The following is a 25,118-nucleotide window of genomic DNA, read 5'->3' on the forward strand; positions in this document are numbered from 1 at the left end:
TCTTTCTCTTTCTCTAAGAGAAAGTCACAGTGTTAGATAGTACGTAACGTTTACCAAACATTTAATTACAGAACCCTTATTTTGCAGAACATCTTGAGAGAGTAGTGTTTCATGGAACACACTGTGTAAGAAACTGCTCTCCCAAAAAAACAATCTCTCCCTTTCTACTCCTGTAGCTCTCAACACCTAGGTGAATTGTCTCACCAACTATATTCAATTCTTTGAGGCTGTCTCGTTCTATCCCTTCACATAGCACATTTAGTTTGATTACTTTCAACTGGGTGAGATTGAAGTGAAAAAGATTCACTGGAACCTCACAAACGGGTGCCCCAAAAGCCATTAAAAAATTTATTCTGAACTAGTATTACCTGTGAATCAATATGAAAGGATCTGACCCATAGACAAATTGCAATAAAGCAGTATTAATCTTTGTTAATATCTACAAATGATACTGAATAAATTTTCACATAGGTAAGGTACATAAAAATAACAGGTTCATTAGAAACAAATCCCTCTATTAAACTGCTTAAGCAAACAGAAACTTTTGATCTTAACTCTGAGTAATTAGATAGTTCCGTTTATTTAGACACAGAAAAACTACAAGAATGTAGAAACAGAGAAAACCTGAATGTACATAAACTCCTAAAGACCAAAGAGTAACTAAATTAGTTTAGTGTTCAGAACTACAATCCATGTGTCACTGAAACTCTGATTCTAAAATATTAAGTTCGACAGGTACAAAAGGTCTATTTCAGAATGTGCTAAGAACTGACATTCTTAACACCAGGCAATCAGGGCCGACCCCCTGGCGAAGCGCTTAAGTGCGTGCGCTCCACTGCTGGCGGCCCAGGTTGGGATCCTGAGCGTGCACCGATGCACCACTTGTCAGGGCATGTTGTGGCGGCGCCCCACGTAAAGTGGAGGAAGATAGGCATGGATGTTAGCTCAGGGAAAGTCTTCCCCAGCAAAAAGAGGCGGATTGGCATGGATGTTAGCTCAGGGCTGATCTTTCTCACAAAAAAAATAAAATAAAAAAATTAGTCCTCTGAAAAAAAAACACCAATCACTGATTAAAGTATGTTGCTAACTTTGTGTGTACTATGTCTCTAAAGGTAGTGATGTCAAGAAAATAAGACACATCCTTTCATCTTTTCAATATATTAAAAAACAACATAGTACAAATGTGGTTGATATTAAAAAGGATCCAAATTTTTCAAGGAATGAATTTTTATAAACAAGTTCTACAATGAAAGGGAAACACTGTCTTGATAAAAGTTTCGTTACACAAGATTTTAAAATTTCAAAATCAGAAAATGTTTAAGACTAAATTCTTTCCAATGTTCAAACAAAAAAGTAACCTGTACAATCTCCATAACAAAATGCGTCAAGTTTGAGTGACAGAGGCAGCACTTAAAGGCTTTGTGAACCTTTTTCTCCATACGAGTATACTTTCAGTAAAACATTTAACCATTTTATCTGAGTATGTATTTACATTTTTGTTCTTCCTGAAAAAGGGGATTCACACTAACACTGTATTTTTAATGTAAAAAAATACATTTACAGATATTTAACTTCCTGAGTGACTTCAGTCATATATCAAATTTGATTTAATGAGCAAATTCTAAAATTTTAGAATGAAATAGCACGTGTAAATTTATATGTACATGTTCAATTTGGGTAAAATTCAAAAAAAGCAAGTCACAGAACTTACACTTAAATTCTCTAAGAGGTTAAACAATATGATTTATCCCCAAACTTTACCAACAAGCTTTCTCAAATAAAATGTTAGTAAAATGAATCACTGAAATTACATTTTCTCATTTATTAACAAAATACTGATGGTCATTTCAGACTATCAACTTGAATGTTTTCTATTGTATACACTAAAATCTGATTCACAAACAAGAAACTTCTTGCAATACAAAAAGATCAAAGATAATTAAAATATTTGCTTTATAATACAACCAATCCATATAATATATCCCTTCCTCAATTGTCTAAAATGATTATGAATTGTGGCATTTTCTTTTGCATAAAACCCTTTCCTCTTCACAAAACCCTGAGGTGAAAGGTTATTAATGTAATAAAACTGGAACCACAATTCTCATTTCCGTATTAGACTGTAGCTATACATTTAAACATTTTTTATAAAGAAATGTGGCAACTTGTAAAGCTGCTACAGTTTTTTAACAAAACATTCCCACACCAACTTAGCCAAAAGGGCCTAGAATGACCCTATAAAAACATCCTTTCAACACTTATTAGTGTCGAGATGAGCGCCATTTTCCATCTCTACTACTGTCTCTTCTGCTATCATAGTCATGGCTCCAGCCATCGTGATTCCTATCTTCATAGAAGAAATCATCTCTGCTTCCTCTGTAATGATGGTCGGAGCCGTGATCAGAGTAACGCTGTTCACAGCTATAATGTCTATCTGCCGCGTAGGGATGAGAATTCTGTCTGACTTTACGCTGTGATGATGGTGTATCCTGGCGCCACTGGGAGCTTGAAGACTGGTTAAAAGTATGATTATGTGACTGAACTGATGGGGAAAATCCTGCTTGATCCAGATGCGGAGAACCAAATTTCCCACCATATGACATCTGTCTCATAACACTGTTCATCTGAGGAAAGAGAAAAAGAAGGAAATGTTAACCACAAATATTTCTAGATATCAAAGCCAATAGATATTTGGTCATGGTTAACCAAACAGATAATGATGGAAAAGCAAAATCACTCTTGCCTAGGTGGATCTTAAGCTAAACATAACTAAAAATACAATACAATAGCTTCATTCATTCTAATGTATACCTACAAGATATTTGTACCTAACTACTACTCCTTGCCCTCAAGAATACAACTTAGAAGGGAAGAAGTTATAGAAAATGACTACAACGTGAATCACTGTGATGAATATACAAAGAGTCATGAGCTCAGTGTAATTAGGAAAGGCTTCAGGAAGATGGAATATTGATCTGAGTATTATAAGTATGGACGGAATATTTTAAGGAAAATATTTTAAGGGCCAAGTATTCCAAGGAAAGGAAATTGAGGATAGATACTAGCCAATGGTGATTCTTTTAATGGCCTACAGCAAAATGAGAAAAATAAGTACTATGTATATAAAAGTTGATATCCCTTTATATTGGTCTCAATTTTACTTTATTTCACTCATATTTTTATTTTGCAGACCTGTGAAATACAAAAGCCTAGGGACCACAAGCCAAGATTGTAATTTGGGCAAAGACAATAAAAAGAAATGAATGTAAGAAAAAGAATAAAACCAAGGACTTGGCAACTGATTGGAGACAAAGACAAAACAGTAAGAGATACCCAAGATTTTAAGCCTAGTCTCATGGTGATATTATTACAGAAAGATGGAAAGTTCGAGAGCGAGCTGGTCTAGAAGACTCCAGTATATTAAAGTATTAATAGTAAGTCTTAAAGAGAGTATATAAGTCACTCAGCCTAGGTTGCAAAAACATCAGAGAATGAATTTCCAGTATTTGAAACACATCAACAATGGTAAAGAAAAATACAAATGTGAACTGTAGTTCTTCTGTTTATCTTCAATCTCTTAAATAGATATTTCAGGCCAGTGAAACTAAAATGAGTGATCAATCTAGTCTAACTAAAATTTAAGAAGTTAATTTAAGAATTATCTGAACATTTTAACTAAGATGATTATTTTTTAGCAACTCAAGTTGAAAAATCAGCCTACCACTGCTTGTCTCTGAAAATTTTCTGGAGAAGAGAAAGATCTCTGAATTAGCTGTGCTGATGGAGTCATGGTATCCACAGTCCTTTCGTACCTGTGAAAAACAAGAAAACCAACACATAATCCTTTATTCAACAAATATTTACTGCATGCCAATCATGAGCAAGACAGTTCTCAAAGGTGGGAATGAACAAGACAAACAAGATATCTGACCTCATGGAGCTGGGGTAAGGATTCAGACAATAGGACAATTTCACATGGTTATAAGTGATATAATGAACCAGTAAAGAACAAGTCTTGAGATGAGAGAAAGGGAGTTCTATTTTAGCTTGGCTGGTCAGGGATGGCCTTTCTAAAAAGGAGACAATTGAAGTGAGAGCTGAATGACAAGATTACTTAGAGGCAAAACACTCCAGCAGAGGGTAGGACTAGTGCAAGGGTGAGCTAACTGTAGCCTGTGGGCTACATCCAAAACTTTGTTTTGTAAACAAAGTTTTAATGGAACATAGCCAGGCTCTTTTGTTTTTGTATTATCTATGTAGTGCTACAATGGCAGAGAAAGAAACTGCACGGCCTGCAAAGTCTGAAATATTAACTATCTGGTCCTTTATAGAAAAAATTTTGTTAATCCATGGGCTAGTGCAAAGGCCTAAATTGAGAATTAAAATGAAAAGGATTTGATCAATTAGATATAAAAGACAAGGGAAACAGAAGAAATAAAAGGATAAAATCTAGATTTTGGGCTTGAGCAAATAGGTAGGCATTTACTGAGATACAAAAGAGGAACAGGTTTTGGGAAGTAATGAATTAAGAGTTCTGTAACTTAAAAAGAATATTAATTTTAAGGACTTATTCCTTATTCCTCATTTCCTAAAGAGGTAACTTGCTCTACAGAAAAACTCACTTAGAAAATGTTATAAATTAGTTTTATTTTAAAATATGCCTTTAGAATCAAATAACTAATTGACTTGCCTTATAGTTTAGATCCTTTTATTTTAGGTTTTCTTATATCAGGTAATATATCTGTATGCTAAGGGGGTAAAAAAGTATCATTTTACTTATAAAAATGGTATAAAAATGATGTGCACTCTAGCCTTTGATTAAAATTAAAGTATTTACTTGTATATTTTTTTCCCAAGAAATTCTAAGGGGGTAAAAACTCTTTTTCTCCACCTAACACAACTTTGAAGGTTCTACAAGTGGTTGGAGATGCTTCTAATTGCAGCTGCACTGAGAAGTAGTTAAACACAATTACTTTTAGCTGGCACATAGGGTGTTAAGAGGATACCTTTTTTTACACTACTGCTTTCTTACAATTTCACTTTCCAATATCTTTTCATAACCATCTACTTCTCCCCAGCTCTTGGCACCACCCTAATCCAAACCATCTACCTCACCCCAATACTTCCTGCTATCTTGCTACTAATATCGATACCTTGCTACCAATAACTTTCTAATTGGTCTATTTTCACCCTTGTCCCCTCCAATCCATTCTGTCATTACAACCAAACACCTCTTTAAAACACAAACCTGTTCCTATTACTATCCTACCGAAAACATTTCAATGTCTTCCCATGGTTCTTAGGGTAAAATCCCAAAATCCTAATTATGGCCTATAAAAAAGACCTGTATCATCCTGCCTCTGTCTACTTCACCAATATCATCTACTACTCTGCATTTTTCATTCATTATGATCTAGGTACATGGGCCTCTTTCAGGTCCTCATTCATTTATATTGTCTTTCCTTGTTAAAACTTTCTCCAAGCACTTTGTACTCCTTCTGTAGAGAACTTAATATAGTAATTAAACAGGCAGTCACAAAATATATATAATATGTGTCTTCATCTTGACTTTAAGTTCCACTAGGCAGCATATGATAGTGGCTGGGCTCGATCACACTGCCTGGGTTTGAATCCCAGCACATTGCTTATGAGCAGTTGAAACATGAGCAGTTAACTTCGAATCCTCATTTTCTTCACATACAAGGTAGAGATAATCACAATCCCTACCTCATAAGACTGCTGTGAGGAATAAATGAGATCATAAGTGCAAAAGACTTGGTTAAGAACCCAATACATGACAAGTATTTGTTAACTCTTTCTTGAATAAAGCCCATTATGACTGATAAATAGCTCTATGGATATACCAGGAAAAAACCATCCCTGGTAAAATATCAGCTTCCCCAAAGCAAATAAAATTATTTAAATAAATAATAAATATAGCACCTTTTCTAGCCCTCAGTAGCTGGAAGGGATTTAAGAGATCATTCAGTTCTTTTCCTTACTAATGGAAATGCAGACTAGCTCTACAGAGAAATGAGACTAGCTCAAGATTACATAATTGGTAGAGGTAGACCCAGAATCCAATTCTAGGAATACTTAGTCCAGTAGTCTGTTTACTAATAGGGATGTTTAAACTGCAAGTAACAAACAATTAGTGCTCATGAAACTAATTTGAATTTTTAAAAGATAAAATAGAAAGTAGAGTGTACTGCAAGTAGTAAGGGTAAGAAATGTTTTGAGAAATTTTGTTTCAGTTATACACACGTAATGTGGGTGTGGATATATGTCTTTACAAATGAACATAAATATATTATGTATCCATTCTAAGGGGACTATTATAATGTGTCTGTCTATAGTTGCCTTAGAATAGATACATTTATACACCGGCATACCTCATTTTATTGCGCTTTGCAGATATTGTGTTTCTTTACAAATTGAAGGTTTCTGGCAACTCTGTGTCAACCAAGTCTATAGGTGCCATTTTTCCAACAGCATTTGCTCACTTCATGTCTCTGTGTCACATTTTGCTAATTCTCACAATATTTCAAACATTTTAATTATTATTACATTTATTATGGTGATCTACCTGAGATCAGTGATCTTTGATGTCACTATTGTAATTGTTTTGGGGTGCCACCAACTGCGCCCATATAAGATGGCAAACTTAATCGATAAATGTCGTGTGTGCTCTGATGCCTCCACTGGCTGTTCCCCTGTCTCTCTCCCTCTCCTTGGGCCCCCCTATTCCCTGTAACACAACAATATTGATATTAGGCCAATTAATAACCCTACAGTGGCCTCTAAATGTTTAAGTGAAAGAAAGAGTTGCATGTCTCTCACTTTAAATCAAAAGCTAGAAGTGATTAAGCTTAGTGAGGAAGGCATGTCAAAAGCCAAGACAGGCCAAAAGCTAGGCCTCTCACACCAAACAATTAGTAAAGTTGTGAATGCAAACGAAAAGTTCTTGAAGGAAATTAAAATTGCTACTCCAGTGAACACACGAATGATAAGAAAGCGAAACAGTCTTATTTGCTGATATGGAGAAAGTGTTAGTGGTCTGGATAGAAGACAAACAAGCCACAGCACTCCCTTAAGCCAAAGCCTAATCCAGAGCAAGGCCGTAACTCGCTTCAATTCTGCGAAGGCTGAGACAGGTGAGGATGCTGCAGAAGAAAAGTTGCAAGCTAGAAGAGATTGGTTCATGAGGTTTAAGGAAAGAAGCCATCTCCAAAACATAAAAGTGCAAGGTGAAGCAGTAAATGCTGATGTAGAAGCTACAGCAAGTCATCCAAAAGATCTAGCTAAGATAATTAATGAAGACAGATACACTAAACAACAGATTTTCAATGTAGACAAAACAGCCTTACATTGGAAGAAGATGCCACCTAGGACTTTCATAGCTAGAGAGGAGAAGTCAATGCCTGGCTTCAAAGTTTCAAATGACAGGCTGACTCTCTTGTTAGGGGCTAATGCAGTTGGTGACTTTAAGTTGAAGTCAATGCTCACTTACTATTCTGAAAATCCTAGGGCTCTTAAGAATTATGCTAAATCTACCCTGCCTGTGCTCTATAAATGGAAACAAAGCCTAGATGACAACACATCTATTTATAGCATGACTTACTAAATATTTTAAGCCCACTGTTGAGACCTACTGCTCAGAAAAAAAATATTCCTTTCAAAATATTACTGCTCACTAATGCACCTGGTCACCGAAGAGCTATGATGGAGATGTACAATGAGATGAATGTCGTTTTCACGCCTGCTAACACAAGTTCCACTCTGCAGCCCGTGGATCAAAGAGTAATTTTGACTTTCAAGTCTTATTCTTTAAGAAATACATTTCATAAGGCTATAGCTGCCATAGATAATGATTCCTCTGATGGATCTGAGCATAGTAAATTGAAAACCTTCTGGAAAGGATTCACCATTCTAGATGCCATTAAGAACATTTGTGATTCACGGGGAGAAGTCAAAATATCAACATTGACAAGAGTTTGGAAGAAGCTGATTCCAACTCTCATGGATGACTTTAAGGGGCTCAAGACTTCAGTGAAGGAAGTAACTGCAAATGCGGTGGAAGCAACAAGAGAACTAGCATTATTAGTGGAGCTTGAAGATGTGACTGAATTGCTGCAATCTCATGATAAAACTTTAACAGATGAGGAGTTGTGTCTTACGTATGAGCAAAGAAAGTGGTTTCTTGAGATGAAATCTACTTCTGGCAAAGACTGTTGAAATGACAACAAAGAATTTAGAATATTACACAAACTTAGTTGATAAAGCAACGACAGAGTTTGAGAGGATTGACTCCAATTTTGAAAGAAGTTCTACTGTGGGTAAAACGCTATCAAATAGCATCACATGCTACAGAGAAATTGTTCATGAAAGGAACAATCAATCAATGTGGCAAACTTCACTGTTGTCTTATTTTAAGAAATTGCCACAGCCACCCCAACTTTCAGCAACCACCACCCTGATCAGTCAGCAGCAACCAACATCGTCAAGACCCTCCTCCACAAGCAAACAGATTATGACTTGCTGAAGGCTCAGATGATGGTTAGCATTTTTTAGCAATAAAGTATTTTTAAATTACATATGTATATTTTTCTAGACATAATGCTATTGCACACTTATTAGACTACAGTATAGCATAAACATAACTTTCACATGCACTGGGAAACCAAACTATTGTGTGACTTGCTTTACCGTGATATTCACTTTATTGCAGCGGTGTGGAACCGAACCCACAATATCTCCAAGGTATGCCTGTATCTATAATGCAACAAAGCAACTAACACAGCAGAAGAATAAAGACACAGGAGCATAAAGAAGGAAACAAATCATTAAGCGTGTTGAGATCACTAAGAAAATTCCCGATAAATGATTTTAACAATAGGTGAGAAATATTACCTGCTAGGAGATGTGGAGGTAGGGCTTGAATTTCCAACATGATGCTGGGGATATGATAAACTGACATCCTGTGAGGCATGGCTACTTCCTAAAATGAAATAATTTGAGAAATCCTTGACAGAAAATTTACTTTGAAATTTTGTCTCCCCCCCACCCCAAATCACTCCAAAAAGGTAGAACAAGCTAAAAGAGAAAACTCAAATTTCAGTAAGACTGCTTTACAGTTTCATCAGAGTGCAAATTATAAATGTTTAATACCAGATATATCCAAAACAAAGGGTTCCAAATAAGGTACTCAATGTATAATTATCCAATCTGGCCATAATATTCTGATCCCCACACTAAATTATAAGACTGGATACACAGAAAGTTCCATCCTTACATTATCAAAAATCAAAATTTGTAAATTACTAAGCAGCCAGGAAAAGTATTTTCAGAAAATAATCCTTGCTCCTTTCAGACCATGGACCCAAACCCATGTCCTGCTAACAAAGTTTATGTTCTTTTCACTAAACCAAACTGAAATTTTAAATGCAGTTTTAGAATTACCACTTTCAAAATCCATGCTGTCAATGTTACCCATTTTCAGGGAAATATAAAGTTTACTATTCACAAAGCTTAAAGTATTTTCATCCAAAAAAGAGGTTCTTAAAACTTAATAATAAAATTAAGAACAAAAAACAAAGCAGTAAACAACCCCTCTCCCCAAACAGCATCATTGAATAGTTACCTGATCTAAACTGAATTTTGATGGGCCTTCCAAAAAGTTTGATTCCATTAAGTAGATTCATTGCATAAGGAACAGATACTTCATGTTTGAAATTCACAAATGCAAACTGCTTTGGTTTACCATCCCTATCTTTTGGAATTTTCACTTTTATTACTGGCCCAGCCTACAGACAAAAAAGTGTTCAAAATTTAAATAAGGCAATTTCAGGAAAATACTCAAATTTTACAAACAAAGTTTAAAAACAAGAGAAACGTAATCAGGACCTGTAAAAAATGGATACACACGGATTTCCACTTAGGTTAAAGATCCAAGAGATACGACTGAAAATTAGATTAACTTACTTGGGGGTAAGGGAGCTCATAAGGAACTGGAAACACAATCACTGAGTTTACATTTCACAGCACTTTATGACTTTTTAACAAGGCGACCAACATCCATCCTTTTCCCACGCCATGGAAATTAACGTTTATCCAAAGCCAGAGCAAGTGATTTTTCTTGGACTAGAAATTCACTTTTGTATCGACTAATCAAAAACGTTACCAGTTGTTGGAAGACAGAACTGGAGGGTACAGGATACTCTTAATTTTCAACACATTTTAATAGAAACACTACAACGCCGCTTTTCTACGGAGTATGTGAGTCTATTTTAAATATTTTAATGCCGCAATTTTATAAGAAACTTAAGTGGAAAACAGATGCACAGAAATTGAAAAGTAATTTATCAGTCAGATGAACCAAAGACAAAGTGTCCTAAGAGGAAGATGAGACAAGGAGCAACAGGAAAAAGCACTGCTCGACCAATTAGGAGCCCTGCATCTTTACCTTGGGATGCTTCGTTTGGGGATCCCTCCACCACCTTTACCGTCACTTGGGCATGAACTCACTAGGGTTCCTCTAACAAGGTGACACCCAGCGAGCGCCTCACTTCCTAAGCGCGACCTCCAGCCCCAACCGGCCCACCTGTCGGGTGCCCGGCCCGACAGCCAAGCCGGCGCGAAGACAGCGAGGACGGCCGCTGGGCCGGGCCCTGGGCGAGCCGGAAAACGACAGGAAAAGGCTGACCTCAGCCGCTTACCTGGTGGAAAAGCTCGAAAAGGAGCTCTTCTGTCACTTTAGTTTCAAGGTTGCCCACAAACAGAGTGCGATCCGCTTCCGCGGCCGCAGCCCCCATCTCAACGTCGCCCCCTCCCTAAAAAGGCCGACGAGTCGTCGCCGACGCACCCACTGCGCACTCTCGGAAACCCCACGTCCTCGCGCTCCCGGACGTCACTGACGTACACGTCAATCACGCTCGCTCTCGGCCGGCGTCGACGTGTGCTGGCGGACTGCGCATGCTCGTGAAGAGAACCCTTGTTAAAAGCGGCTTGTTGATCCGCCGCAGGTCCAGTTATGGCTTCCGGTGTAGGTAGTTTTCGTGTCCGAGGCGAGCGGGACTGATCTGTGGAGGCAAGAAGGGCCTGCCTTGGCCGAGGGCGGCGACACAGATACTGCGGGCAGTATTTGAAGATGGCCCTGAACTACGTGTCCCTGTCCGCCGGCGACCAAGCGAACAGCGTGGCCTACCGCTCCTCCCACGGCGACCTCAGCCCGTCGGCCTTGGCGTTGGCGATGATCTCTGGAGACAGCTTCCTCGTTGCCGGGCGGGAGGCGACTCCTCCGGGACCTGCTCCTCGGCAGGCGGGGCGGCCAAGCGTTCGTCTCGAGCGCAGTCGGGCGGCTGGTGGCGGTCGGAGCCCAACCCGCGTTATAAAGGGAAGGGAACCGGATGGGCGGAACCGAAGCCGCCAAGCCAGATTCTCACCTTACCCGACCCCCGGGGTTAAACTGGATCTCCTACGGAGTGTGCTGCAACAGCGTCTGATTGCATTCGGAGGTGTTTTCACAGCCCGTCTGTCGGCTTAAAGCCAGTACCTCCCTGTGCCCCCCAATTAGGTTGTGAACAAGGCCTCTCTCAAATGCTTTCTTGGTGCAACTGCTGTCTTATTTTTAAAAGAATGTATTTCATTTTAATATAAGAATACGTAGGAGTCCAGTTACGATCGCCCAGCACAAGGGAAATTTTTACTATTGCGTAATTCAGATGGTTTTAAGCGGCCGGAATGATTAGTTCAGGAAGCAGATAGAAGAGATTTTCTCTTAAGTAGTCACAAAGCTGAGCTAAGGGGACCACCCTTCCCAGAGGTCAGCGATCCTTTTATTCACCCTTTGTGCACTCCATTCCAACAGTGGATCGAAGTTTCTCTGCTTTCCACAAGTCTTCCCTCCCTGCCGGATTCTCCTACTTGAAGATTAGTATTTCAAGCTTCCTTAGCTGCCTACGTTTCTACTTCAGACGATTCCCTTTACCTTTACTTTTGTTGGTGAAAGGAAAGGCTTCTTTTTACTACCGTGGCTTGTCCTTGCATCTGTGGCCCAACACTTATCCTATCATCTTGTGCTCAACACTTACGCTCTTCCGTCTTCCTTCTCCCTCCTTCACTTTTTATTCAGGAATATCTACAAACTTGAATCTCAACCGTACTAAAAACAGCAAAAGCAAAACCTAAACCTTTGTACTCTTTCAAATTATTAAACCAGTTTATATTTCTTTCTTTGCCAAAGGCTCCAAATGGATTTTTACACTTATATTTGTCGGTTTATTTGCATTAAATCCCAGCTTCCTTAGTCTGAATCTGTTGTCCCAAAATACACAAAAATTGGAAACCTTAGTCTTACAGTCTCCTATCAGGAAGCTGTTTATCTGTTCACTTGAGCATCTTCCTTGAACTTTCTTGTTTGTCTTTACTCATTCAACAGTATTTGAAGATCTTCTCAGTGGTAAGCACTGTGGATGAACTTTACACCGTCCTGCCATCAAGGAGATCAAGAAGTGTATTCTAAATGGAGAGGCTAAGAAGTCGATAGGTAATCACCACACTGGACTGTTCGTTAGGAGCAGTCATAAGAATAAGTCCTGATTGCAATGGCTTTCCATGATACTTCACTATCCTGGTTCTTTTACCTGGCTGATCGCTTCTTATTTGCTAATATTTTTGTTTTCTTAACGATACATTCCCCAAGGTTTACAGAGTGGTTTTCGGAGAAAGTTAGTGGGTTTGGTAAATACCACCTCTTCATGTAAGCAAGTAAACTAGCTTTTTCCCAGTGAACTCTTGTCTGTAATTATGTTCAGATAAAGCAGAATTGCCACACACCACGCAGAATTGAATTGTTAAAACTACGTCTTAAGAAGAATGTTGGTAAACCAGAGAACTTCCATAAGACAGTGATTAATATAGTGAGAGGTCTGGAAACCAGGTCTTAGGAAAAATATTTGAAAGAATAATAATAGCTACCTTTTATTGAGTGCTATGTGCAAGGCAATGTGCTAGGGGCTTTTATTCATTGTTTATTCAGATATTTATTGAGAACTGTAATCTGTGCCTGCTGCTACCTGTGTTCGGCACTTGGAATAAAGTGGCAAACAAAATGAATAAGTGTCTGCTTTACGGAGCTTTATATATGTCATTTAATTCTCAAAAGAGCCCATAAGAGAGATTTTATACTTTCATTTTATTGCTGAGAAACAGGTACCAAGAGATGACGTAAACTGTCTCAAGTCGTACAGCTAGTAAATGATAGAGCCTTGGAGCTTTTCAACCCATGGTTTCTCATTTGAACCATGCAATACGAAAAATGATTTGAGTGACTGTTTTCTCGATTTTCCCAAGGATACTCTATAACTAATACTATTCTAGATATTTAAAAAGAAGTTAATTTGTAGTATATGATGATGCCTTAGGCTGGGCATTACAATAACCCGTGGTTGAGAAAGGAACTTGCTCGCAAGACAGTTGAGCCTCTAACCATCACAAGTTCAATTACTCTTCCCTCCTGTAGGACCTTCCTCCCTCCTTCCCTTAGAGTTTTAGACTGGGCAAGAGTCTAAAAAAAATTAAGGCTGAACATAAGAAGGATTTTCGTAAAACTTAGAGATGCCTGATAGTGGCAAATACCACCTCACAAGGTAATGAATTAACTGCACAAAGTTGAGACAGAAGCTAAATCCTGTCACGTGTGAAATAGGATTAGATGATGTCAGTTCCTTCCCATTTAACCTGTAATTCTGTAATTTAAAAAATAAACTTGGTTAAAATTGGAAATAGAGAATTGGGAGATGAGAAAAATGAAGTGTGATACATAGATGACCATATTTACTGTGCAAGCCAGGACTCTTGAGAGCAGAAGAGGGGCTATCAATTCTAAGGCATAAAGAGGGGCTGTCCCAGACACTATAACCCAGAGAGATGATAACAGCATTAAATTCGCCTTTGAAGCATATTCCTTAGCTTCAGGGAAAGGAGGCTGAGGTTTGTAAATGAAGGAACAAAAGTGTGGCATGAAAGGGTGTGAGAGGAAGAGAGGACCCAGTAGGAGTGACTTCATTTCTGTTTGTTCTGGCATGGGGTCATCAGGAGTGGGGCTTTGATTGAATAATAGTGTATATGTGCCAGAAAAAAAGAAAAGGGTGTGAAAAATGAAAATTATTGTGTTTGGTTTTGTTTGACAGGAGGAGAACCGTGTTCACATAAATGCTCCATCATTTTAAATCTGAGCCAATGGATGTCTAAATTCTCCTTGCTCTTAACATCTGCACTAGTGTCCAAGTTACAACGTTTTCCTAGAGTCACAAAAATTGTATTGTGGAAGCAGGAACCAACATAAACCTCTTTCAGTGAAATTACCCGAAGCGGGGACAACTAAGTTTTCCCGTGAGCAGTTCACATTATTAAAAATCTGTGTGTTAGTGTACAAAATGAATTTTTATTTAATATCAGTGCTTAAGTATAGGATATCATTCTAAAAATAGATGAATTTTCTAAGAGTAATACAAAAAATAGTCCAAAAAAATTAATACTTGTGTAAGTTTTTAAAAAGCCATCCTAACTCCCTATTTGTTTTTATTGCCCCTTATTTATTATATCATACTAAATAACTGCGTAGCATGTGTTGAAGAGGAGTCCTATTAGAATATTTACTTCCTCTGCTCATCAGCACTAAAACTCTTTAAAAGAATGCCCATTTGGGGTAGAGAAAAAAAAGGAGACCAACGAGACTGTTTCCCTCAGTAGCCAGATCTGGTGATCAGCTTAACTCGAAGCCGGGTAACTTGGAAGGAAGAAAGGGAAGGAGGGAGGAAGGTCCTATGGGAGGGAAGAGCACTTGTGATGGTTAGAGGCTCAACTGTCTTGAGAGCAAAATTAATTGTGTGTCTTTCATTCCTTCGGTGAATCTGTTCAGATCCCACTCAGGTGCCGCTTTTGTTTTCCCAGTTTCTATGGAAAGCACTCTCATTTTGCTAGCCAACCACATGCTTGTTTGAATACCTATGACTTTGTACCACTTATTTTCTGTCCTTATTGCTTATATCCATTCAATTGCAAAGTCCTGCCCATTTTATCTTCACAGTGTATTTATGTTTCTATAATCACTTTCATCACCTGGACTGATTTACCTGGACATTTAGCCTGTTTTGTTTGCCTCTTTTTCGTCCTAAAAGTACATAGCCTCCAGACTAATGAGCCTAAAGCATATCTCTGATCACATAGTTACTATTCCAGTGTTTCCCATAGTATATTCCAAGGAACCTCCACTAGAAATACAAGGTAACTCCTTTGAAAAAAAGACAAGAGGTCAATAAATTTGACAAGTGGTGCGTGTTTTATCACCTTAGGGAGTCATGATGTGTCATAACATATTAAAAGTTCTGATAGGGCCCGGGCCGGTGGCTTACCGGTTAAGTTTGTGCGCTCTGCTTCAGTGGCCCAGGGTTCACAGGTTCGGATCCCAGTGCGGGCCAACGCACCGCTTGTGAAGCCATGCTGTGGCGGCATCCCAAATAAAGTAGAGGAAGATGGGCTTGGATGTTAGCCCAGGGCCAATCTTCCTCAGCAAAAAGAAGAGGATTGGCAATGGATATTAGCTCAGGGCTAATCTTCCTCACACACACACACACACAAAAAGTTCTGATAATTCCTTTAGAAAAAGAACTTGCTTAACTTCATTTTAACCAGTGTTTCACAAATTTATTTGACCATAAATTTAAAATTTTTGCATATTACTTACCTTCCTGAGAAGCCTCAGTTCTACAGCAATAGTTAGAAATGCTGCCTACTTAAAAAGATCCATTTATTCCCCACTTCAGGTATCAGAAATTGATTTTTATGTAGTGTAGCAGAATTTGGTAAGTTTCCAAAATGTTATTAAGCAAATTGTTTGGTTTCCTCACTCGTGGTTTGACAAGGTTCAACCCCGTCTTTATTCCACATCATGGCTGGTATCTGTCAATGTCTTTGGCGAGTGGGCAGGAGGAGGGAGGCAAGCCTGCCCGCTGCAGATTCCCTAGCCCCTGAGCATCGAGACTGGCATTGTTACTAATGAAAGACATTAGGAACATCCCCTGATGAAAACAGGTAGATGTAACTATTTCTTAAGGGTGCTAATAATGTAGTGCTAAAAAAAAGTAATGGTTTATTTGGCTGTTACTTCACTGGAATATCTGAAGGCGGCCCTGCTTCCAAATGCACTTCTAAATCAGAGGAGAAAAAATAATTGCCTTCAGCTTCCCAAAGACCTGAGAGTAGCTGAAACAACGCAACTCTAAAAAATTGTGCACTCCATAAACAGACTTTTAAAACTTTCCATAATCTGACCAAGCTGTATTACCAGGCTTCTTGGTTATTCATAATTTACCGCAGGTTGTTGCTGCTCTTTTCTGCCTCTGTGTCTATTCCTAATCCTAGTCCCTTCAACTAAATTGCCTGTTCTGCTTGTTTTCTGCCAGTTAAATGTTTATCTATCCAGGTTGGCCAAGGTTCTTTACGTTGCAAAGGATACACCCATTTTAACCAGGTTAAGCAAGAAAATGGACTGTTTTGACTCACGGAGCTGGAAAAGTGCGGTGAATATCTGATATTCTGTCTACCTAGCAATTATTTATCCTTCATCTGTACAGCACTTTGGTTTTTCTTTTCCTTGGAGCCTCCTCCCTCATCCTCTGTTCATGTATTTGGCTTGAGGCTTCATACCTAGATCCAGGGATAGAGGTATGGTTCATATCTTATCTCCCCTACTACGTTGAAGCTCCCTAAGGGCAGACAACATGTCTAAATTTATCTCTATCTTTGTACCTATTAAGTGCCCCAAAAGTAGATATTTAATGAATGCCTGTTGAATGAATGAACTTCACAGAGGCTATCTCTCCTTGGAATCGAAATCCAAAAATGGAACATTCCAAAAAGGCAAGGATAGTCTCTTTGGTCTAAAATTATTCCAGTTGCCTGGGCAGATAAGAGTCATATGGTAAGACAAAATACATTTGTTTACAGGTTTACATCAATTTGCAATCAGTCTGCCTCTAGGAACATAACCTAAAGATAGAACCTAATTTCAGATGTGGACAAATATTTCTGCACATAAATATTTAATGCATTTAAAATTTTTCCTACTTACAATAAAAAAATATGGAAACAATCTATATGTCCAAAATAGATGATGGGTAAAGAAAAAAAACTGAGTGCTTACCACATGCCAAGTTGCTACTAACACCACTTTCACAAGGATTATTTTATTTAATCCTCACAGTTATTCTATGACAGGAGTTGGCAAACTTTTTCTGTAAAGAGCCAGATAGTAAATATTTTAGACTTTGTAGTCCAAGAGGTAAAATCAAGGCTATCTTGTAGGTACTTATACAACAAGAGAGAAAACAAATTTCCACAAAATTTGTATTGATGAATTTCAAAATATAATAATTGATGCAATTTTTTGTAATGCTAGTGCTATTAAGGAGCATATGGAATTCTTTTTTGGGAGGATAACACTTTGCTTAACTGGAGTTCAAAGTTAGTGTTCCCTGTCGTCAAAATCAGTAGCAAATGCTCATCTGTTAATGCTGATTTTTAATGAGATTTTATATATTTTACTTTGAAAATGTCTTTGAAATTTTCTTTTCATAGGTACTGCCAAATACTGGTATCAATCCAAGAGCATATGGCTTTAATTGAGCATATTCATTGCTTGGAAGGAATTTATACAATTCTGTTTAATTCTTCTTTTGATATTTGCCTTTTAGCATGTCATTACATTGCAGATTAATTGAAGTTTAGGTGGAAGCTCCTCAATTGCACATTTAAATGAATTTTGAAATATGGAAATTTTCTTTGCACTTATATCCAGGTCCAAAAGACACCGTTGGAACTGTAGTTTGAACTGAGAAAATATATCTACTGCGAATTTGTGTGGGTATCTACTGCAAATATGCTTCGTAGCTTATTACTAGCGCAGGAAAGTATGTAAAGCAGCTTGAGATTGCCTGTGATTCAAACAATGTTAGTTGTTGAAATGACTTTATCACAGTATAAGTTTGGTGTGTAAGCGCCGTTTTGCCTTATAGCTGTAGGTTTAATTCGTTGAGAAAAATCATCAAGCCTGCAGCAAAAACTAATTTCCAAAGCCATTCCCAGTCCGAGGGCAGTTCTTCCAACCACTTAAAAATGTACATACCATTCTTGGTTGGAGGGTTGTACAAAAATTGGCAAAGGGCTGGTTTTGATCTTCGCACGTTAGTTTGCAGAGAATTTTAGTAACTGAGCAACAGCACAAAACTATTTATTGGTGAAGGGAGATTCACATTTGACCAGGCAGCCTAGCCTCAGAGCCCGTACACTTGGTGACTGTGCTGTACTATTCATCATCCTGGGGTAGATGGCAGCTGGTGGCCAAAGCCAAAGAGGGGTTTTCTTTGGCTAATAGTTTTTTTTTTTTCCTTAAAAAAAAAAGTATTATACGATATTTAATACGTACAAAACAGTATAAGTAAAATGCAACCAATACCTCTGTACTTACCATCCAACTTAAAGTATTGCCCCACTCTTAAAATTCCTTTTGTTTACCTCACGTTGATAACTGTATGCTCACATTACTTCCTCCTGCCTGACGTAATCACTTTCCTGAATTTGGTGGTTTGCATTCCCTGCTTTATTTTTTAAAACTACTTTCATTATATGTGTATCCCTAGTGTATCTCTAAGTGTAACATGGACTTGTTTTACCTGTTTTACAACAATATAAACAATTTTATACTGCACATATTCTTCCGTGGCTCGCGTCTTTTCTCCACTTGATTTTGCCAGCACATATTTAAAAATAAAACTAAATTTGAAAGTTTTTTGGTGGGATATACATTTTCAGTTAGCACCACTCCCATGTCTTATACCCATCCATTTCACATATTTTAGTTACCTCCTGGCATCTGAAGCCATTTGAGCTTGCAACCCCTGATTTAAGATGGCATTCCATTTAGCCATTCAAATATGAAGTTTTAGTAACATGGGAATTTATTTGTGCTATAGTGACATTTATGTTATATATGACAAAAACTGGTTATAAAATGGTATATATTATATACTCCAACCTATATGAACAAAATATGTATAGAAAAGACTAGAAGTAATTTTGCCAAAATGTTATTTTTGGATGATGGCATTTTGTGTGATATATGCTGATTATATTTTTCTGAATTTACAAAATAATTAATTTTTATCTGAAAATGTTTTTTAAAAATGTAAATCATCCATAAAATATTTTTATAAGGCCATTATTGTTTCTTTTTATTCTTTAATCATATTAATTTCAATTAGGTTATGTTGATATTTTTAGCTACTTAACATAAAGCGATCAATTCTTGCATTGTTCTCCTAGTAGATCATTTCAGAGTGATCATGGATGATACTTAGGAGTGATAGCCAAGTACGAGGTATAGTCTAGACTAAAGGACAAATGTATTAGCTCTGCTGAGTCATTTGTCTTAGACCCTATCAAACAAAGATTGCATTAACAGAAGGGAGAACCTATATGGTATTTCTAAAAAAGCAGTCTAATACGTAAGAATTTGCCAGGTTTTCTCCTGTTGGAAGGAAGAGTATGCCCCAATATGAGAACACAAACATCTAATCTGTAGAGGTAGATAAGAGGCAGATAAAACTGACAAGTGAATTCTATCAGCTTTTCTTGTTCTGGCCAAGCTGACCAAGCAAACATTTGTCTAGAATGTCTTAAGGGAGACAGTGTACTTATCAGCTCCTCTGAGCATTCCAAGTCCCATGGTTATTGGCATTCTGCTTTATGTATCAGCTTCTTGTGAATTTGGTTAGTGTGAAACAGTCCTACAGAATCTGATTATATTTGGAGGCCCTTACAAAGAGTTCCTTGATGTATGAAGCCTGAAGATTAGGTCCTGGAACATGGTGTCCATATCAATGTACTAGGAAGTCCAGTTCTAGGAAGTCTTATCCAGACAGTCCTCTGGGTCAGCATCTCTTAGATCACCTTCCCTTCACATCCTCTGTGCTTCACAGGTACAGTGATATACCTCAACTGTATTTCAATTCTTCAACTTATTAAAAAGCCTATATGGCCAAAGTGAAGACTTGGAAATCACAGGTGCCAATTTAACTATTTTCCAATAAAATCCTACCTTTCTATCTATTAAGTGGCTAAATGAATACAATGAGGTATTTTTTTACCTGGGTTATCTGGTTTTATCTGGCCTCTGACAGTATTTCACAAATAAATTAGTATTCATAGCCTACTTCACTTCAGGCCAAGAAAAGATGTTACCACCCTACAGAGAATTTCAAGATTGTTGTGGGGGATTTCTGTAAAACTTGCCAAATTAGGACATACTAGCAATTTTTTAAATAATCAAATATGTTGATGCAGGAAGACTGTGCATATAAATTCTTTAATTATCTCTCCCTTTGGCTAAATTTTAGCTTTGTGGTGTGAGAGTGGAGCTGCATTTGCACTGCTGCCATAATATTTGATGGCAGTTCCACTTGACTCCTTTCTCGGCCTGAGTTCAGGGCAATGTGGCAGTTCTGTGATGTGGACACAGTTTCTATGCTAAAGCCATCCATTTTAATAAAGTAAAGGTCTAGCCCATTGAGCCTAGTTGAATACAGCTGTTGCCTTGATCTCTTCTGAAGCTACAGCCGATGAGTTCAATTCCTTAATCACATTTTCCGTACGGATAAAAGCATGAAGCTGCTTGGTATCTTCCAGAGTGCGTGCATTCTAATTTCAGAATTTAATCAAATGGAACTGGCTTCCTGACAGAGTAAACAGAGCAAAATACTGTATCCAGACCAGCTGCCAAGCTAGCAGCCTGAATTTATTTTTCCTTGCTTTGCTAAATGCATCTTGAATTTTTGAAAACACAGTCCAGGTTCAGGAAATTTAGCATTTTTGAACCAAGACCAGTCACCTCTAATATTCTTCCATAAATAAAACCGTTAAATTTCAAAAGTCAGGTAGCTGAGTTAATCCTTTCTCACATGTGTATGGCCAGAGAATAAAACATATTCCTCTTTTCTGTTGAACATGGGCATTGTGTACATAGACCCTTGCCATTTGGGCTAATCTAATAGAAAAGAGTATCTGTAAATATCTATGCATGTTTTTCCTGATTATGACCTCTGTACTTCTTATTTGATTCTTATAATCTAACTCATATCTGAAATCTTTCCACATATTTTCTATGCCACTTTTTATATATTGTTTCGTATATAAATATCAAAGCTTTATTTATAATATAGACTTACTGTAGCAACCAGGACACATACAGAGAAATGAAAGAGTCAGCTGGGTAGACAACCTATTTCTCAAACCACTTGGCTTGTGAAAGAGGGCTTGAGGAGGTACAGAATATATTACCAATTCCTTTGTTATTGCTAATTCTAATTTTTTCATCTGCAAAACAGACTCTTTTGTTGCGTACATCTTTTGTTAACTACAAATACGTTGTTTATATTTATGCTTCGATTTCATTTATCCTTTAACACTATGCCAAGGATGGCCTTTGGAGGGGGTGCATGTACGGGCTGAGGACTCAGGAGATACGTAGAAATGCACGTAACCTCAAATCAAATGGAAACCACTCTCCACAAGTAGTTTATTTACACCCTACCTTCCTGAAGGCCCTGAAATTCTCCCTGACCCCACTCCAGTTCACATCCCCAGCCCCTTTTCTAGGCTAGCCCCTAGTCATATAGCAACACTTAGCTCAGCTATCATTTCCTCCTAGAGGCCTTTTTACCCTCTTATGTTTCTTCACACTCCTTGCTTTCGAATACCATCCATATGCCAGGGACTCCCAAATTTAAATCTCTAGCCCAGCTCTCTTCTGAGCTTCAGACATTTATGTATAACTGTTTACTCAATGTCTCCACTTAGATGGCATCTTAAACTAAACATGTCCAAACCAAACTCATCACACCTCCTTCAAAAAACCCAAACCTGGCACTAATGTTGAATTAGTTATCTATTGCTATGAAACAAATTACCACAAAATCTAGTGGCTTAAAACTACAATAAACATTTGTTGTCTCACAGTTTCTGTGAGTCAGGAATTTGGGATTAGCTTAGCTGGGTGATGCCAGCTCAAAGTCTCTCATGAGCTTGCAGTCAAGATGTTGGCCAGGGCTGCAGGCATCCAAGGGCTTGAATGGGGATAAAAGATTCCCTTCCAACATGGCTTACTCACATGGCTGGCAAGTTGGTGCTGTCTGTTGGTAGGAGACCTCAGTTCCCCTCCACGTCTCCACAGGGCTCCACACAGCTGCTTGAGTGTCCTCACAACACAGTGGCTGGCTTCCTCCAAAGCAGGTGATCCAGAAGAGAGCAAGGAGGAAGCTGTAATATCCTTCATGACTCTGCCTCATAAGGCAAACACCATTACTTTCTCAGTATTGTATTCGTCACACAGGCTAGCCATGATTCAGTGTGGAAGGGTAACACATAGGGATGTGGATACCAGGAGACAAGGATCACTGGGACCATCTTGGAGGCTGGTTTCCATCACTGTCTATCCAGTTGCTCATAACAAAAACCTGAGAGTCGTCTTTGACACCTTCTCTCTTAAGCCCCTTCAGGCAGTACCAAGTCTATTCTACCTCATCTATACTTTGACTCTATCTGCTGTTATCACTCTGTCATTTTCATTTGATGAGATTGTACTAAGACTATAGCATCTCACTGCATAAGAGCCAAGAGCTGAGGGGAGTGTGAGATCTTTTCTCTAATGCTGATTTATATTTTACAACGGAAGCAGTCCTGGATGATACTTCAAGAAACTGCATTGTTGTTTGTCTGAACACTGCTACTCCCTCCAAATTCTTTATCTACAGGATGTTGGAAAATGAGGAAATTAATAATTATTGAGTGCCAGGCACTTAATGTGTGTTATATCTTTTAATTATTACACTAAGCCTGTGAGAAAGGGGTTTTTTATCTCCATTTTACAGAGTAGGAAACTGAGTCATGAAGTAATTAGCCCACATTGTACCGCTAGGGAGAAGCCAAGCTGGGCTCTGGATCCAGATCCATCTGCTGCAGAGCTCACTTCAGGTTCTGCCTCCCCAGAATTCCTCCTTCAAGGCACCTGCCTATGGTCATGGAAGCAGCCTGTCTGATAGTGTGGTTCCTTTGATAAGGAAGTTTCTGACTTGATAGAGAATAAAGTGAAAGTATGAGTTAGAAGAAAGCTTTCAGATCTTCCTTTTCCCTCTAAAGAAGTAAATGACATCCGCCTCAAAGAAAGGTCAAGTGATCGCAGGCTGGGTGGAGCAACTGGTCTTCAGGAGAATCAGGGCCTCGGGCAGTCGGAGAATTTACAGAAAGATCAGAAGCCGACATAAGTGTGTCAAATAGAAAGTTGGGAGAAAAGGAAAAGATTTCTGCTTCCAAAACTGGACTAAAGCATTCAGACTGTGCCTTCTTTGGTACAAACCTGTCAGTGGGTGGGTTGCGTATGAATCAAAGACAGAGTCTGTGTCCAACTTTTTTGGAGGGAGCAGCAATGGCAGAGTGCCCACATCAGAAACAGGCTTGTCTTTTACTGCACCCAGAAGTCTGTGCTCTTTTTTCCCTTCACTTTGGGGAGCTACTGGGAAAGATTCTGTCATTTGCACTGCTCAATGGCAAACAGGAAGTCCTGATGAGGAGACAATGAAACAGGAAAAATGAGACCACCAGAAAAGCACCTGAAGGAAAAATCTGTTTCTCCCGAGGTTAAGTTGCAGTAAACGGAGAGAGTTTCTGAAATTGGAGCCAATTAACGTTCTTGACTTTTGTCCTCCTTAGCTCTGAGGGCTGGGTGTGGTAAGATGGAAAGGGCATGCCTGGACTTTATGGTGGGAGAGAAATGGGTATAATATAATAATAGGATATGAGTATAGTGTAATAATCCCAGTTTTGTCATTTATAGCCGGGTGTTCTGTGAGCCCCTTCCCCTGGGGGGCTCAAAGCCCCCATTGTGACTCAATAACTTAGGTAATAATGAAATGTGTGAGCCACTCCCCCAGGGGTAGGCTTTTTCCATCTTAAAAAAAACGATTAATTCCTAGGAAATACAAAGGAATGAGTCTCTAATCTTTGACACTGGAAGTACCTTGGCCTACCAGGGGGCAGAAAGGACACTCTTTAGGTAGAAAGTGTGCTGAGCAGCCCTGGTCAGATGCAGATGCCTGGGGCAGCTGTGCCGAGCTCTGTTCTGTTCCTGTATGCCCTCACGGGCTGGCTAATTCCTTCCCCAAACATCTGCTTTCTGTCAGGTCGGGAAAGCTACACCTGCTTTCCCCTTTCTCAGGGGTGTTGAGAGGAAACGTGAAGGGCTGTAATGAAGGGAACTGGGCGATTCTTGCGACAGATATTGCTTAATTGTGTAAATTGGGTCTGAGAGTAAGCTCAGATGTGGAGAGCTGACAATTGCCTAGGGCATCAGCCAAGGTTCTTGGTGGCAAAGGGCAGGCCCCAGGCATAGTCTGGTCCACTGCTGCCTACTCTGCAGCATGATGGACATGAACTCCTCCTAATTAGGCTGGATACATGCAGAAGTGGGGAGAGGGGATGTGGCCCCTCAGGCTTGTGGCCACCACCTCCCAAGACTCCCCAAGGAGAGAAGAGGTGTTGACAGGAAGAGAGGGTTGATATCAAACACCCAGATAGCAAGGTGTGTCTATTACCCTTGTTTAATTTGCTACGTGTGGTAAGATTAGGCTGGGTAATTCAGTTTGGCAGGAGAATATTTTTAGTTTCTCAGAATTGTTGCTTCCATTGATGGCTCATTCAATTATGTGGCAGCCATAACCTATATGTAAAGCACTCTAGTTTACAAGGGCATATCACATCCTCTATTTTCTTTGGCTTCTAACAATTCTGTGAGATATGCCCGCCTTGGGTAAGGTTAAACTTTAGGGACCCCAAAAATGCAATAGCTCAACAGACCTGCTTAGTAGGCAGCTCTCCTCCCTGCAATTATTCAGGGACTGGGTCCTCTCCATCTTGTTTCTTTGTCTGATTTTGAGTGGGAACCTCATTTGGGTTGCAGCCAGTGGAAAAGGAAAAGCATATGACCTCTCCTGGTTTGGTCTCATGACGCC

The 25,118-nt window shown here is 38.8% G+C and overlaps 2 protein-coding genes across 2 annotated transcripts; one reads left to right on the top strand and one right to left on the bottom strand.

Moving 5' to 3' along the window:
- Positions 1-1,142: 1,142 nt before the first annotated feature.
- On the bottom strand, positions 1,143-10,898 carry RBM7 (RNA binding motif protein 7). The gene is made up of 5 exons (XM_058545184.1): positions 10,716-10,898; positions 9,641-9,803; positions 8,911-8,998; positions 3,722-3,812; positions 1,143-2,624 (listed from the first exon to the last, which is right to left on the bottom strand). Exons 1-5 carry the CDS (start codon positions 10,809-10,811, stop codon positions 2,262-2,264), a joined length of 801 nt encoding a protein of 266 aa, XP_058401167.1. The 5' UTR covers positions 10,812-10,898; the 3' UTR covers positions 1,143-2,261.
- A 231-nt stretch (positions 10,899-11,129) lies between these two features.
- Positions 11,130-14,354, top strand: C7H11orf71 (chromosome 7 C11orf71 homolog). The gene has a single exon (XM_058545185.1). The coding sequence runs from the start codon at positions 11,147-11,149 to the stop codon at positions 11,540-11,542; it is 396 nt and encodes a 131-aa protein (XP_058401168.1). The 5' UTR covers positions 11,130-11,146; the 3' UTR covers positions 11,543-14,354.
- Positions 14,355-25,118: the final 10,764 nt, after the last annotated feature.

This window comes from Diceros bicornis, chromosome 7 (genome assembly GCF_020826845.1).
Source record: "Diceros bicornis minor isolate mBicDic1 chromosome 7, mDicBic1.mat.cur, whole genome shotgun sequence".
Classification (NCBI taxonomy): Eukaryota; Metazoa; Chordata; class Mammalia; order Perissodactyla; family Rhinocerotidae; genus Diceros; species Diceros bicornis.